Source organism: Porcisia hertigi, chromosome 24, assembly GCF_017918235.1.
Source record: "Porcisia hertigi strain C119 chromosome 24, whole genome shotgun sequence".
Classification (NCBI taxonomy): Eukaryota; Euglenozoa; class Kinetoplastea; order Trypanosomatida; family Trypanosomatidae; genus Porcisia; species Porcisia hertigi.
This window is the reverse complement of record NC_090583.1, coordinates 97,259-109,271: the sequence shown is the minus strand read 5'-3', so window position 1 is coordinate 109,271 and position 12,013 is coordinate 97,259. Positions and strand designations below refer to the sequence as shown.

General features: G+C 55.2%; 6 protein-coding genes across 6 annotated transcripts; all 6 read right to left on the bottom strand.

Moving 5' to 3' along the window:
* Nucleotides 1–184: 184 nt before the first annotated feature.
* On the bottom strand, nucleotides 185–529 carry JKF63_05566 (uncharacterized protein; the record flags this gene model as incomplete). The annotated part of the gene is made up of 1 exon (XM_067901523.1): nucleotides 185–529. The coding sequence occupies one exon, from the start codon at nucleotides 527–529 to the stop codon at nucleotides 185–187; it is 345 nt and encodes a 114-aa protein (XP_067756789.1).
* A 1,458-nt stretch (nucleotides 530–1,987) lies between these two features.
* Nucleotides 1,988–2,668, bottom strand: JKF63_05565 (uncharacterized protein; the record flags this gene model as incomplete). Its single annotated transcript, XM_067901522.1, has 1 exon — nucleotides 1,988–2,668. One exon carries the CDS (start codon nucleotides 2,666–2,668, stop codon nucleotides 1,988–1,990), a length of 681 nt encoding a protein of 226 aa, XP_067756788.1.
* Nucleotides 2,669–3,484: 816 nt separating this feature from the next.
* JKF63_05564 (uncharacterized protein) lies at nucleotides 3,485–4,525 on the bottom strand (the record flags this gene model as incomplete). The annotated part of the gene is made up of 1 exon (XM_067901521.1): nucleotides 3,485–4,525. One exon carries the CDS (start codon nucleotides 4,523–4,525, stop codon nucleotides 3,485–3,487), a length of 1,041 nt encoding a protein of 346 aa, XP_067756787.1.
* Nucleotides 4,526–5,362: 837 nt separating this feature from the next.
* On the bottom strand, nucleotides 5,363–6,118 carry JKF63_05563 (uncharacterized protein; the record flags this gene model as incomplete). Its single annotated transcript, XM_067901520.1, has 1 exon — nucleotides 5,363–6,118. One exon carries the CDS (start codon nucleotides 6,116–6,118, stop codon nucleotides 5,363–5,365), a length of 756 nt encoding a protein of 251 aa, XP_067756786.1.
* A 1,283-nt stretch (nucleotides 6,119–7,401) lies between these two features.
* JKF63_05562 (uncharacterized protein) lies at nucleotides 7,402–8,115 on the bottom strand (the record flags this gene model as incomplete). The annotated part of the gene is made up of 1 exon (XM_067901519.1): nucleotides 7,402–8,115. One exon carries the CDS (start codon nucleotides 8,113–8,115, stop codon nucleotides 7,402–7,404), a length of 714 nt encoding a protein of 237 aa, XP_067756785.1.
* A 1,268-nt stretch (nucleotides 8,116–9,383) lies between these two features.
* On the bottom strand, nucleotides 9,384–11,819 carry JKF63_05561 (uncharacterized protein; the record flags this gene model as incomplete). The annotated part of the gene is made up of 1 exon (XM_067901518.1): nucleotides 9,384–11,819. The coding sequence occupies one exon, from the start codon at nucleotides 11,817–11,819 to the stop codon at nucleotides 9,384–9,386; it is 2,436 nt and encodes an 811-aa protein (XP_067756784.1).
* Between the last annotated feature and the right edge of the window lie 194 nt (nucleotides 11,820–12,013).

The window sequence follows — 12,013 nt, the reverse complement described above, 5'->3', positions numbered from 1 at the left end:
GGAGGTGACAAGTGGATACATCGCCATCTTTACAGCAACCACGGATTCGAGTGGAGGGGAAGGAAGAGCGATGTAGATCTCCTCCCCCCCCAAAAAAAAAGAAGAGAACTCCCCCTGTGTCCATGGGGACGAAGGACAGCACATTGTCTCATCACACATGTGCCCCTGCCTGCGCACGTCCCTCTCAGTACTTGACAATTACCTCTGCCGGGTGCATCGCTCTACTGACGTCGTAGTTCTCATCAACGTCGCTAACTAAAAGCTCGAATTGCACTCTGTCTGTGGCGCCGGGGTGACTCGGCAGCACATACACATCATTCGTGTGGTTGTTTCTGTTACACAAAATGCGCCAGCGACCGCACGACACCACGCGCAAGACGACGTTGAGGATGCTGCACCAAAAGTAATAGTTTGGTAGCACCTCTGGACAGCGATGCAAACCGCTCCGGTAGCGGACGATGGTGCCGATCACCACGTACAACGTGAAGATGCACCCAAAGACGATGAGCGCGATCAACCCCCCGTTCATGTTCTTCGAGTGGGAGCGCGGAAGCCGGGAAAAAAAAACAAAGACAAGGGGGGGGGAGGGGAGGGGAGGGGGGGGGTACACGCGAGAGTGTGCAAACTAGGAGTGTGTTCAGGTTAGCAGAAGACAACCGCAGCATCCCTTAAGCCAACGTCAGGGCAAACCCAAAACGGGGGATGAGGAGACCTGTACAAGTATCAACATATATATATATATATAAATATGTTTGCGTGTGTGTGTGTGTGTGTGTGTGTGTGTGTTACAGGATCCGATGACGCAGTGCCCACGCAAGCAAGCGAGGTATATCCATCCATAAGGAAGATACTCCAGAGCGAGGGAGTGTAAGATAAAAAAAGGGGGATAAGTAGGGGAGAGATGCGCGATTAAAAGTCTTCAAAGAGCGTCTATTAACCCGTTCTCTTGCATCGAGAAAAAAAGAATTGGTGTGTGAGTGTGTGTGTGTGTGGGGAGGGATGGGGAGGGGGGGGGGAGGGCGGTGCAGAATATCCCTCTCCTCACTCCTCCTCCATGACAAGGTTGTCCGAAGCAAAAAAAGGGGGGAGTCCAAGGGAAGGTCTGCCAGTAAACGTGGGCTTTCTGCACACACCCGCTTTCCTACACTCCTTCAACAACAACCCCGCACCGCCACCACAACGGCCACACGCTTACCCATGGATGGCGCCATTGCCGATTGTGTGTGTGTGTGTAAATAGATAGGGAATTCTCCAAGGCAAATGGGGATGAGCGGATGGCAGCGACAAGACAGAAAGGGAAGGGAGGATGCGATATTGGTGGAGATGAAGGCATCTCATGTGCACAGCCAAAGGATAGACAGACTCCCACACCAATAGACAGATTCGAATGATGTATACACATACACGCACCCCCGCCCAAAAAAAAAAAAAATGGTGTGTAGAGGAGGCGAGAGGATACTACACATTCAGCAAGCAGTAGTTGAAAAAAAAAAAAGAGCTGAAGGGACTCGCCAAAACACACACACACGCAGAGAAAGAGAGAGGGAAAGAGGGCACTCACTCAAAACAAAAAAAAAATATTCGTAATGTGAGCACTCTCGAGCAGTCACCAGAATAAAGTGAGCAGGGGAACACTGATCGAGGCGATTGACACATGTATGCACATGAGCGCCGCCAGCGTCTTCTCCCCCTCCCTCCCAACTTTTTTTCTGCCGGTTTAGGGATTCGAATGACGAGAAGAATGCGAGCAGCTGGTAGTGAAGCGGTGATGGCGAGTGGAGAAGAAAACAATAACGACGCTGCGGCGGCCATCAATCAGCTTTGGCGTTGTGGTCCTTTCGCAATCTCTTTAGATTGACTACGGCAAATAAACAAGCAAAAAGAGCAACGCCGGATAAGGAGGACGAGCACGCGTCGTCATCAGCAGTGTGCTTCTTTCACTGCATCACCACCATCACCATTCTACTTGCCGCCCTTGTGTGCATCATCACAGGATCTTGGTCGTCTTCATGAACATGCGCAGCCGGCAGAAGGAGCTAAGGGTGACGAGGACACCGATGCCTAGAAAAATGTAGACAAACATCGCAGAGAAGCGCTCGGCTTCCATGAGTGAGAAGCGAATGTCTTCATCAGCGCGTGTGAGAGACATCAAAGACATGCGTATGGTGGCAATGGTCTCATAAATGTAATGCATCTGCTGCATGGCGCCGCTGCCTTTGCCGGTGCCGAGCGTGATTGGGCTGCTCGTGCTGTAACTCTGCTTCTTCCTACGCGTCAGCTCCGCGTCCTCAGCATCCACAATGTCCAATGTCACGTTCGTCGAGACCGCCGCCGCCTCGGCCTTCTGTGCTGTGTGAAAGCAAATGGAGATAAGGCTGTTTTTGTGGACGGTGATGATCTCCTTCGCGTCCGACATGGCGGTCTCGTGCTCCATCAGCACGCGGCCGCCACGCGACGTGACTGCCACCGAGACAAAGGGGGTGAGACTGCGCACCATGCGGTAGCGCAGCTCGTATCGACCACCCTCTGGTTGCTCACTCGTGAAGCATTTCCTTTTTCCCGGTACTAGAGTAAACCGGAACGCGTGAGCGTCAGTGCTGCAACCTCCGGTGAAGAAGAGGACTATCACAAGCGCAACGGTTATGCACAGAAACACAGACCGAGGCATTCGCGATGGAAAAAAAAAAAACGTATCAAATGTGTGCGTGTGTGTGTATACTCTGTATATAGGGAGACCGCTGAGGTGATGCGATGTGAGTGGGAAATACGGGCAGGCCTTTTATGATCATGTGATCGATCCAGCGTGAGATCGGAGTAGTACGGTAGGACAATAGATGGGGGAAAGAGGAACAGAGAGAGAGAGACTAAAGCGAGTAGAGGGGATGCACATTCTCGCCACCATTTCCTCCTCTTGCCCGGCTGTGTTGTGCGTGTGAGTGGGCTGCCGTCACAAGAGGAGACGCTTGACGGGATTTTATATTGGACTGAGTTCGCGTCGGTGTGGCCCCGTTTACGCGCACGTGTATGTGTGGTCCATACAATTTTTTTTGTGGAGATCTTGTCGGGTTTGGCACGTTGGTTCCGCTTTTCTCGCCCCCGCCACCCGACATGCGCTTCTTCTTTCCTTGAGGTGGAGGAGAAAGAGGAGGGCGAGGAAGGGTGGGTGGCTAGTTGGTAGAGGTAAGATGAACAACACGTGGAGTCCACCTCTTAGCCATCGAATAGGAGAAAAGCGAGATGTACACACGTCGCTTCGACGCTCCGCATCTTCTTGAACACTCAAACTTCTTCTCCTCTTTTTGTTGATTTTCTCTCCTCCTCCCCCCCCCTTCCCCTCCACCCTCACCTCTCGGCTCAGATGACTTCTCCGCGAACGAGTGTGAGAGGAGGGGGCGCGTAGAAACGGATATAAACAGAAAGAACACGCACACACCTACACACAGACACACACACACACAGAAACAGAGACGACTGGGCACGGGGTCTACGACTGCTCTTGTTGTCGTTGTGTAACACGTCGCGTCCAGGAGTTCATCACCCGCTCTGTCGTCTCGTTGTCTACCTCTTTGCCATACAGCCGATCAAAGACATAATCGCTTTCATCGAGCGCCGGCACTTCGCAGTAGATGACACCACACTCATCGTGCAGGGCCGCCACGCTCTGCCTTACATCCTCCTCGTCATCGTATTCGTTATCCACTCCATTACGCGACTGCATCTCGTCAACAACCTCTGCACACCCGCTTCCCCGAATTTCTCTCTGGCTGTCAGACCCTGGCGCAGAGGTTGCCGTAGCGGTCATGTAGCGGTGAAGCTGTTCTTGTAGAAAGTAGCCATATGCACGAAGGGCTGCATCGGTGTCTGCTGAGGAGCCCAACTCGGGTTGCTCTTCCTCTGGCAGGTACACCTCAAGTAAGGTACGCGCCTGCACAGGAAGGCGTGCGTATCGCGTCACACGCCGCAGTTCTGCATCAGGCCGGCTCCCATCACCGTCTGCAACCCGTGGCGACTCATCGGTTCCGCTACGGTGGAGCATCATTTCCTTGGTTTGTAGGAGTGCGCCAAGCTCCACGTCCGCCTCATCCTTTCCGAGTATCTGGGCCACCCACTGGCGCACGCGAGCTTTTCGCCCCAGGACGTCTCTAGCGGTGTCGGAGAACCCGAGCACGCAGCACGGCGTTCGGCCGCCGAAAAGCGGGCTTAGAGCGTATTCCCGGACAATGCGCTCTCGCACACTGGGTACCGGGCTGGACTGGAACAGCGACGTGCTTTCTCCCTCGGGCACCAGGTTCTCCGGGTGTGGCCAGTAGTACGTACGCCGGGCTGTGGAGAGCGGGAATGGAGAAGCAGAGACGGCAGCAGCAGCAGCAGTGCGCACCGATGCCATAGTCACACCCGCGAAGCAGCGGCGCTGGCGACATCCAGCTGCGCCGGCTGCGTCAAAGTGATACGCGCCTTGTCCGCAGCGAGAGCGGCAAAGTGACGCCGCCTTCCTGTGACCCAGGCGAGTCGGTACAACACGCATACCTGCGCTGGTTACTGTTTTTTTTTTGTAGGGGGGGGGGGGGGGGCGGGGGCGGGGGGAGCAGCGATCTGTTGGGCGATGCCTGCACGCTCGTCGGGGGATTGAGTGAGAGAGAGGAGGAAAGAAAGAAAGGAAGAGCGAGTGAGTGCAGGGTAGTATTGCTGTAGTTGATTCTTATTATGTTAGCGTAGTCATGCAGGTTATCAAACATCGCTTTTTTTTTTTGGTGGGGGTGAGGGGGTGATGCTGCGTGTGCAACGATGTACGCACACATATCCGCACACACACACACACATTCTACACGCACATACACGCGCTCTCCCTCACTGTACTGGGCCGTAGACTACATCTAGCCAATGGTGGCCGTTGCTCAAATCCACAAAATAACGCTGTCGTGATCACGTCTCCACATCACTCGTTCACTACACATAAATATATATTTTTCCTTCGTTGAGGGGGTGGGGATGCAGCATATTGTTCGACCCCTGGCGATGCTTTCAAGCATGAACGAAAGCGCAATAAAAAAAAACATATATAGATATATGTATATATATATATATATGTGTGTACATGTATATTCATGTCAATCGATTCGCTCGAGAGAGGCGGAGGTACAGCAATACGGAGATGGCCGAAGGGAAAGAGGGAGGGGGAGGGGGTCATGCATACTTCTGCGCACGGAGAATGCAAGGTAGTCTTGCGCAACCGCAGAAACCAAACACTGGGAGAGAGGCCCCCACCCCTCCATCTACATCTCTTCCATCTCCCCTCGAGTAGCATCGGAGAAGAGAGAAGGGGAGCCGTTAACCTATCTCCCTCCATTCGATCCACAGTCACCTACTGAGTGGAATCGATGATGTCACGGAACTCCGGCTTGAGGGAAGCGCCGCCGACCAGGAAGCCGTTGATGTCGGGCTTCATATAGAGCGTCCTGGCGTTGCTAGCGCTGACGGAGCCACCGTACAGAATTCGAAGCTTCGCGGCGACATCAGCGCCGATCTTCTCCTTCACCCATTTGCGCAGAAGTGCGTGCACCTCCTGCGCTTGCTCAGGCGTGGCAACCTTGCCGGTGCCGATGGCCCACACCGGCTCGTAGGCTATCACGATTTGCTTCCACTCTTCCTTCGACAGCTTCGCGGCGATCGCCGCCGTCTGGCTCAATACTACCTTTGCGGTCTGGCTGGCCTCACGTTGCTGCAGCGTTTCCCCAATGCAAGCAATCACCATGAAGCCTTGTTTGCATGCGTCCGACACCTTCTGCGCTACAATGTTGTCCGTCTCGCCGTAGTACGTGCGGCGCTCCGAGTGACCGAGGATAACCCAGTTGATGCCGATGTCCTTCAGGATTGGCATAGAGACTTCACCCGTGAACGCGCCGCTCTTGGAGATGGCGTTCTCGGCGCTGATGACGTACTTGGGGTTGCGGAGCTTTGCTTGAACCAGAGGAATGTGCACAAAAGTCGGTGCCACAACGCACTGCACGTCATGGTTGATCTGGTGCTCGTTAAAAACCCGCACCAGTTCCTCGATGGAAGCGGTGGTGCCGTTGCACTTCCAGTTGGCTGCGGCGATTGGCTGAGGCTTGGTGGACATTTTACTTTGTTATATATATGATAGAAACACTTTTGATGTTTTTTTTTGAGGGGGGGGGGTTGAGGGAGGGAGAGACGAAGGTATGTTGAGCAAAGAGTTTGTAAGGGAAGCGCAGAGAGAAGACTGGATAATGGTGAAAAGGAGACGGCCGTTGGGAATCGCCGATGGGAGTACCACGCACGTGTGTGTGTGTGTGTGTGTGTGTACAGTGAGACGAAGGAGGAAGGAGGGGGGAGGGGCGTAGGAGGAGGAGGGGGAGAAGCCGCCACATCGGTGGGCATGGTACTTTTATGTATGTCTTCCGCGCATGTGTGCGCGCGCAGACAGAGAGACAGACACATACACACACACACACATTTATACATGCATATGTGTACATCTGCGTGATGGGATCAGGCGGCGTCACCTTCGGCACGGTAGAGTGATGCCGAGAAGCGGAGAAACTGAGAAGACTACCAGCAAACTCACTACCTCACGATTGCCCAGGAGAAGCAAGTCTTGCCAGCAGCGGCTATGCACACCGTGGTGTCTACTTCTCTTGACCCCAGTCGTCTGGTCCCATGGACTGACAACAGGTAGAAGACCGCCTCTTTCCCAACCCCTACTCCTTCTTCCACCACTGTGTTTTCTCTTCGTCTCCTACGGCTTCCCTCGTCTCTGGAAAAACACGCTTTCGATTGTTGTCATCGATGCAGCCGCTAACGTGTGGGTAGTAGACAAAGAGGCGCAGTGTGTGTGTGTGTGTGTGTGTGTGTATAAGTGTAAGTGTGGCTCTCTCTCTGGGCATCTGGTTCAGAAACATCGAGAAGTCGCAAAAAAAAAAGAGAGATCCTCGAACAAGCAAACCACAACGTCAGAGATTCGTATACAGATACGCACAACTACGTCTCATCGGCACAGGTGTGTGAGAATATGTTCTACCATCTGCAATGCAGAGTCACACAGAGAGACACACACACACCAGCGTGTTCGCAAGTGGGGCTGCTGTAACTTACTGTGCTGTACATAGGGAATCAAGGGGAGGGGGGAGCTGATGTGTGAACAGCAGGTTGAGCTGATGGAGGCAGATGATACGGTGATGTGTGCGTGTGTGTGTGTGTGTGTGAGCGTGTGTTTGGAGGAGGGAGAGAGCAAGGGCGATGAGACTCCGTACGAGACACACTCCCTCCCTCCATTTCCTCCCGTATATATATATATATATATATTTATGTACATATGTGTAACACATAACAAATCCACCACGAGGGGGACACTTGCTCAGCCAACAACCCGAATCGCGCACTTCAAGCTTTAGTTGGGTTCACGACGGTTTGCAGGTTGGCAGTGAGTGTCTCGTACGTACGTCGGAAGAAGGCCACCTCCTCATCATGCTTCCTCTGCTCATCCTGGCGCCGCTGCATCTCATCTTGTTCGATTTGTGCGCACTCCTCCGTTAAATCTTCTACTTGCTGCTGCAGTTCCGCCTTCTCTCGCTCGAGTGCGCGGACGCGTGCCTCCAGCTCGACGTGAGACTGCTCCGCGTGGAGTGCCTTGCGCATACCGAAGGCGATGCTGCTCTCATAGAGGGAGCGGTACGCATCCAACGTCATGCGAATCTCATCCCGCACACGCAGGAGCAGCAACCCCCTCTCGGCGCAGCTGATCGTGACCTGCCGAATGAGTTCATCAAACACCTGGCCGTAGAGCTCCTCCCGAATCGGACAAACACCCGTCTCGCGCGCCTGGCGTTCCGTCAGCAAAGTGTCCAGTTGTTCCTGCAGCCGAATCACATCGAGTCGGGTGGCTGGAGTGCTAGAGGGGTACTGGATCCAGCGCTGGCCGTCCTTCTCGAACTCGCGAGGCGGCAGAATACTGAAGAGAACGTCCTCCGACTGCGGCTTCGGTTGGCCGTCGTTCGCCTTCGGCCGCTTTGAGGCTAGGGCCTTCTTGTGTAGAACCTCAGAGAGCAGTACAGGCGTCTCGTACTTGACGAGCGACAACGGGGCAGCTGAAGACATGCCTCTGGGAGTTGGTAGGTGAAACCAATGCGTGGCCTATTTTTTAAGGACGTCTGCGTGTGTGTATGTGTGTGTGTGGGGGCGCACCTGCATTTGTGGGTACGCACACAAATGAGAGTTTGTGTGTATGGGGGAGGGAAGAAGGAAGAAGGGGTAAAAAGTAAAAGGGATTGCGTAGTACCTTTGTTGTGGATGTTGTACTACGTTCCTCGTCACTTCTAGGCTGGTGATGCGATAGCCCATCACACGTGCACGTGGTAAGAGGAAACCCTCGCCCCCCATACTGCTGTGTGTGTGTGTGTGTGTGTGTGTGCTGCCGCCCTCTTCCTCCTCAGCGCTCCCGGATGGGGGTGGGGGGAGGGGAGGGGAGATTCGCGCACACCGCGTTGGGGGTGTCTTCCGCTTCTCCTATATGTGTTGCTTCATTCAAGAATAGGGTGAACATGAGGGAGTGCACAAGAGTCTGGTCTCACAATCCCCCTCCCCTCCCCCCCCTCCGCTGCCTCCTACTTCCCTCTCTTTTGGACTCCTTGCCTCAGTCTTCACTCTCTCTTCCCCCCCTCTCCTCCTCCTCCTCCTCCTCCCCGTCGATCCTGCGCCACCTGCACACACTTCTCCTCACCAGACAAGAGAGCGATCCGAGAGAGAGCAGAGGACACACCTGGACATACACGGGGAGGGGAGGGGGGAGCGAGCAACTGCTACGCAAAGAAAGAGAAAATGGGAAGCAAGCAGATACAGAGGCGGCGAGGGAGTGGGGATGGAAGGACAACCTCCACGGACGGCACGCACACGCCGAGATCTAACAAGGCCATCACAAACACCGAATGCCCGCACCTCCCCCTCCCCCAAAGAAGAGGGAGAGACTCCGCCGCTGCACTGTCATTAAGGCTACGCCGTCTCACATGCACACAGATGCAGTCTCAGAGAAAAACACGCACAGTCCATGCACCTCTCGCCCTGCCCCACCCCCACAAGCCACAACTCCATTCCTTTGTGTAGGCATATGTATTATCCTCCTTATCGAAAACTTTGTAATCCCAATGTACCCCCCTTCATCACCCACCACTACCAAGCAGCAGCAGCAACAGCCAATTTACCAAGCAATACGCATATGTGAAAAAAGAATCATACAGGGGGAGAGAAAGAGAGAGAGAGATGCGGGCATTGACCTTCCCTGAACGCATGGCTGCTTACTGGTGAAGACAGACAACTCGTGTTTAGCCAACCGCCCACCCCTCTCCCCCCTCCATTTTCTCTGTGGTGTACTAGTAAGGCCCGCTGATCTTCTGCTTGCCCTGCTTTTCCACGTCGTGGTAGTCCCAGCGCGTTGGCTTGCGGAAGTCGCGCCGACCAGGGAAGATCTCCGGCATTGGCCCAGCGTACACCATGTCATACGAGGGATGCTGGCCTCGGGCGTACTGCTTGTACTTACGCTCCCAGGGCTCGGGGAAGGCGGGCGGCTTCATCGGGTTCTTCAAGTCACGCCACTCGGCCGTGTAGCCACGCATGTGTTCGCCCTCCATTGGTGGCGCGTAGTAGCCCGGGCCCTTCACCGGTGACCCCGGGCCGCCTGGCGCGCGCCACTGACCGATGTCGCCGTACTCATCCGGATAGCCGGCATCGCGGTCTGGAAAGGGCAACGCGTGCGTGACGTAGTCAATCCATGGGTTGGGCAACTCGTTCACGACGTTTCGGGCGTGGCGCTTCTCCTCCGCGTCGCGGAACTGGAAGACGGCGAGCTCTCGGATGGAACGCGTCTGGACGCGAATGATGTCGTAGTCGTCCTCGATCAACCGTTTTAGTCGCTCCGATGCGATCACGTTATAGCGTGCCGTCCACACGAGGGATCGCTTTGTCAGCTCAGCCCAAAGATCGACGCTTTCTTGGCGACGGTACTCTGCGTAGAGGGCCTCGAGGAAGCGACTGTCCCATTTGAACTGACGCAGAACGTTCTCGACAAAGTACGTGTTTGCCTTCATGGTACCACAGCCAACCAATGTGCGCACCACCTGCAGGTGCATCTCCGCCGACCAAGCCACATGCTGGTTCCCCGCGATTTCCTTCAAGGTGGCACACAGGCCCTTCATCGTCTCGGCCGGTCGGAAGCGTGGCGCGTACGTGTACTGCCGGGTCTTGGCATTGTAGCTGTAGGCGCTCTCGTCTGCGTAGGCTGCAAGGATCTGAAGGTAGTTCGGTGCGGTCAGCGACTCGCGCACGCCATCTACGTTGGCTGTCGCTTTCTTGGTCAGAAATTCATTTGCGTATTGTTGCAGCGCGTAGCCCGACTGCTTTCCAATGACACGTTGCACGCTCAGCAGCGTGGACAGCAGAGGGGACGTCCCGAGGCTACCGACTTTGTCCTCGAGGCGCTCCATCATTCTCTGAATCAGCCGGTCGCAGAACGCCAGTGTCGCCTGAGCCGCGGCAGTTTGCGTGAAAAATACTGGCGCAGCCGTCTGGGCATCTGTTGCCTCCGGGAACATGGCCATGTGCCGCCGCAAGACGACCTCCACGGCTTCCTTGACCGAGTGAACGAGGAACTGTGGATTGCTCAAGAAGCGGCTCTGCATCTCATCCTCGGTTGTGCGTGTCGGGCCGAGGGCCATGGTGCGGCCGTTGTTCGCCATGCGCCACGGTGAATGGTGAGGAGAGTTCCGGTGCTCGTATGGAGACCACCGCGGGCGACGCACCAAGTGTGGGTTGGGCGGCTCTGGCACTGGCGTCGGTGTGCTCAGCATCGCGGTCTCAAGCTTAGTGAAGAAGTGCTCAAACATCTCAATGTCGTCGCTGGCCAGCATTACCTTTGCCATGCGCAGGTACACCTCGCGTGTGCGGTTGAACCGGTTCAGGTCCGGCACATCCAGGTTTGGGTCGTGGTCGAAGTGCTTCTTCCATTTGGGCAGGTACAGCAGCTCCTCACGAGTGAGTGAAAATGGGGTGCGGGTGATGGGCTTCGGGTCGACCTCACCCGCTTGCAGGAAGCGCAGCTCCGTGCAGTAGCGATTCCATGCCTCCACGGCCCACGTCTTTTCACCGGCCTCCACACACACGTCCAGGTAGGCGCAGATTGTGGCCGTGTCAGGCCAGGTCTGCTGGCGCTCCATGATCTTCCATACGTCCCGGGCCATGTCCAGCTCGCCCGAATCCTGAAGTGTCCGCATCGCCGCGATGTAATGCACATGTTGTGGGTTGAAGTTGTCGACAATCATGCGCAGCAGCCAGTGCAGCGCCTCTTGCGGGACGGCGTCTCTGGACTTGGCACCGCGGATGTTACTCAAAAAGCGTAGAAAGTGTTTCTTGTACTCGCTGGGGAAGCGGTTGATCATGAGGTAGCGCTGATACTCGTAGCGGCCCTGCTCACAGTACTTTACCGAGTAGGTGTCGGCTCCGCGGAACCATGGCGCTGTGCCCTTGTTCCGCTTCGGCATGTACATGGAGTATAAAATATTCTTTGTTTGGTTTGACTGGTCGCTGTTGCCGAGGTCATCATGGGTGAGCAACGGCCACGCGTGCTGGTACTGATTGTTCGCGTAGAAGTTGTCCACTTGACGATAGCCGAGAGTCTTTTGGGAGGGCATGCCCATACGCTTCAGCTGCTGGAAGCCGCTGCCGGCTCGCAACATCTTCAGCGACGGGTCGCGCATGATGAAGGCACGCGACTTGCCCGTTCGGTGGTGCAACACCACCGTATAGCGCATCATGGTGCTACGACCGCCCTTCCTAATGAGTTGATTTGCACACAAGTGTACCGTTTTTTTTTCTCTCCTCCCTCCAAAAGAAGGGCCTTTTTTTTGTGGTTGTTGTTGTTGCGGGGGTGGACAAGGGGTTGGGGGGGGGGAGATGGGAAGAGGGAGCGAGATGGGAGGGAGGAATGCAAAGACAAGGCAATGCCACA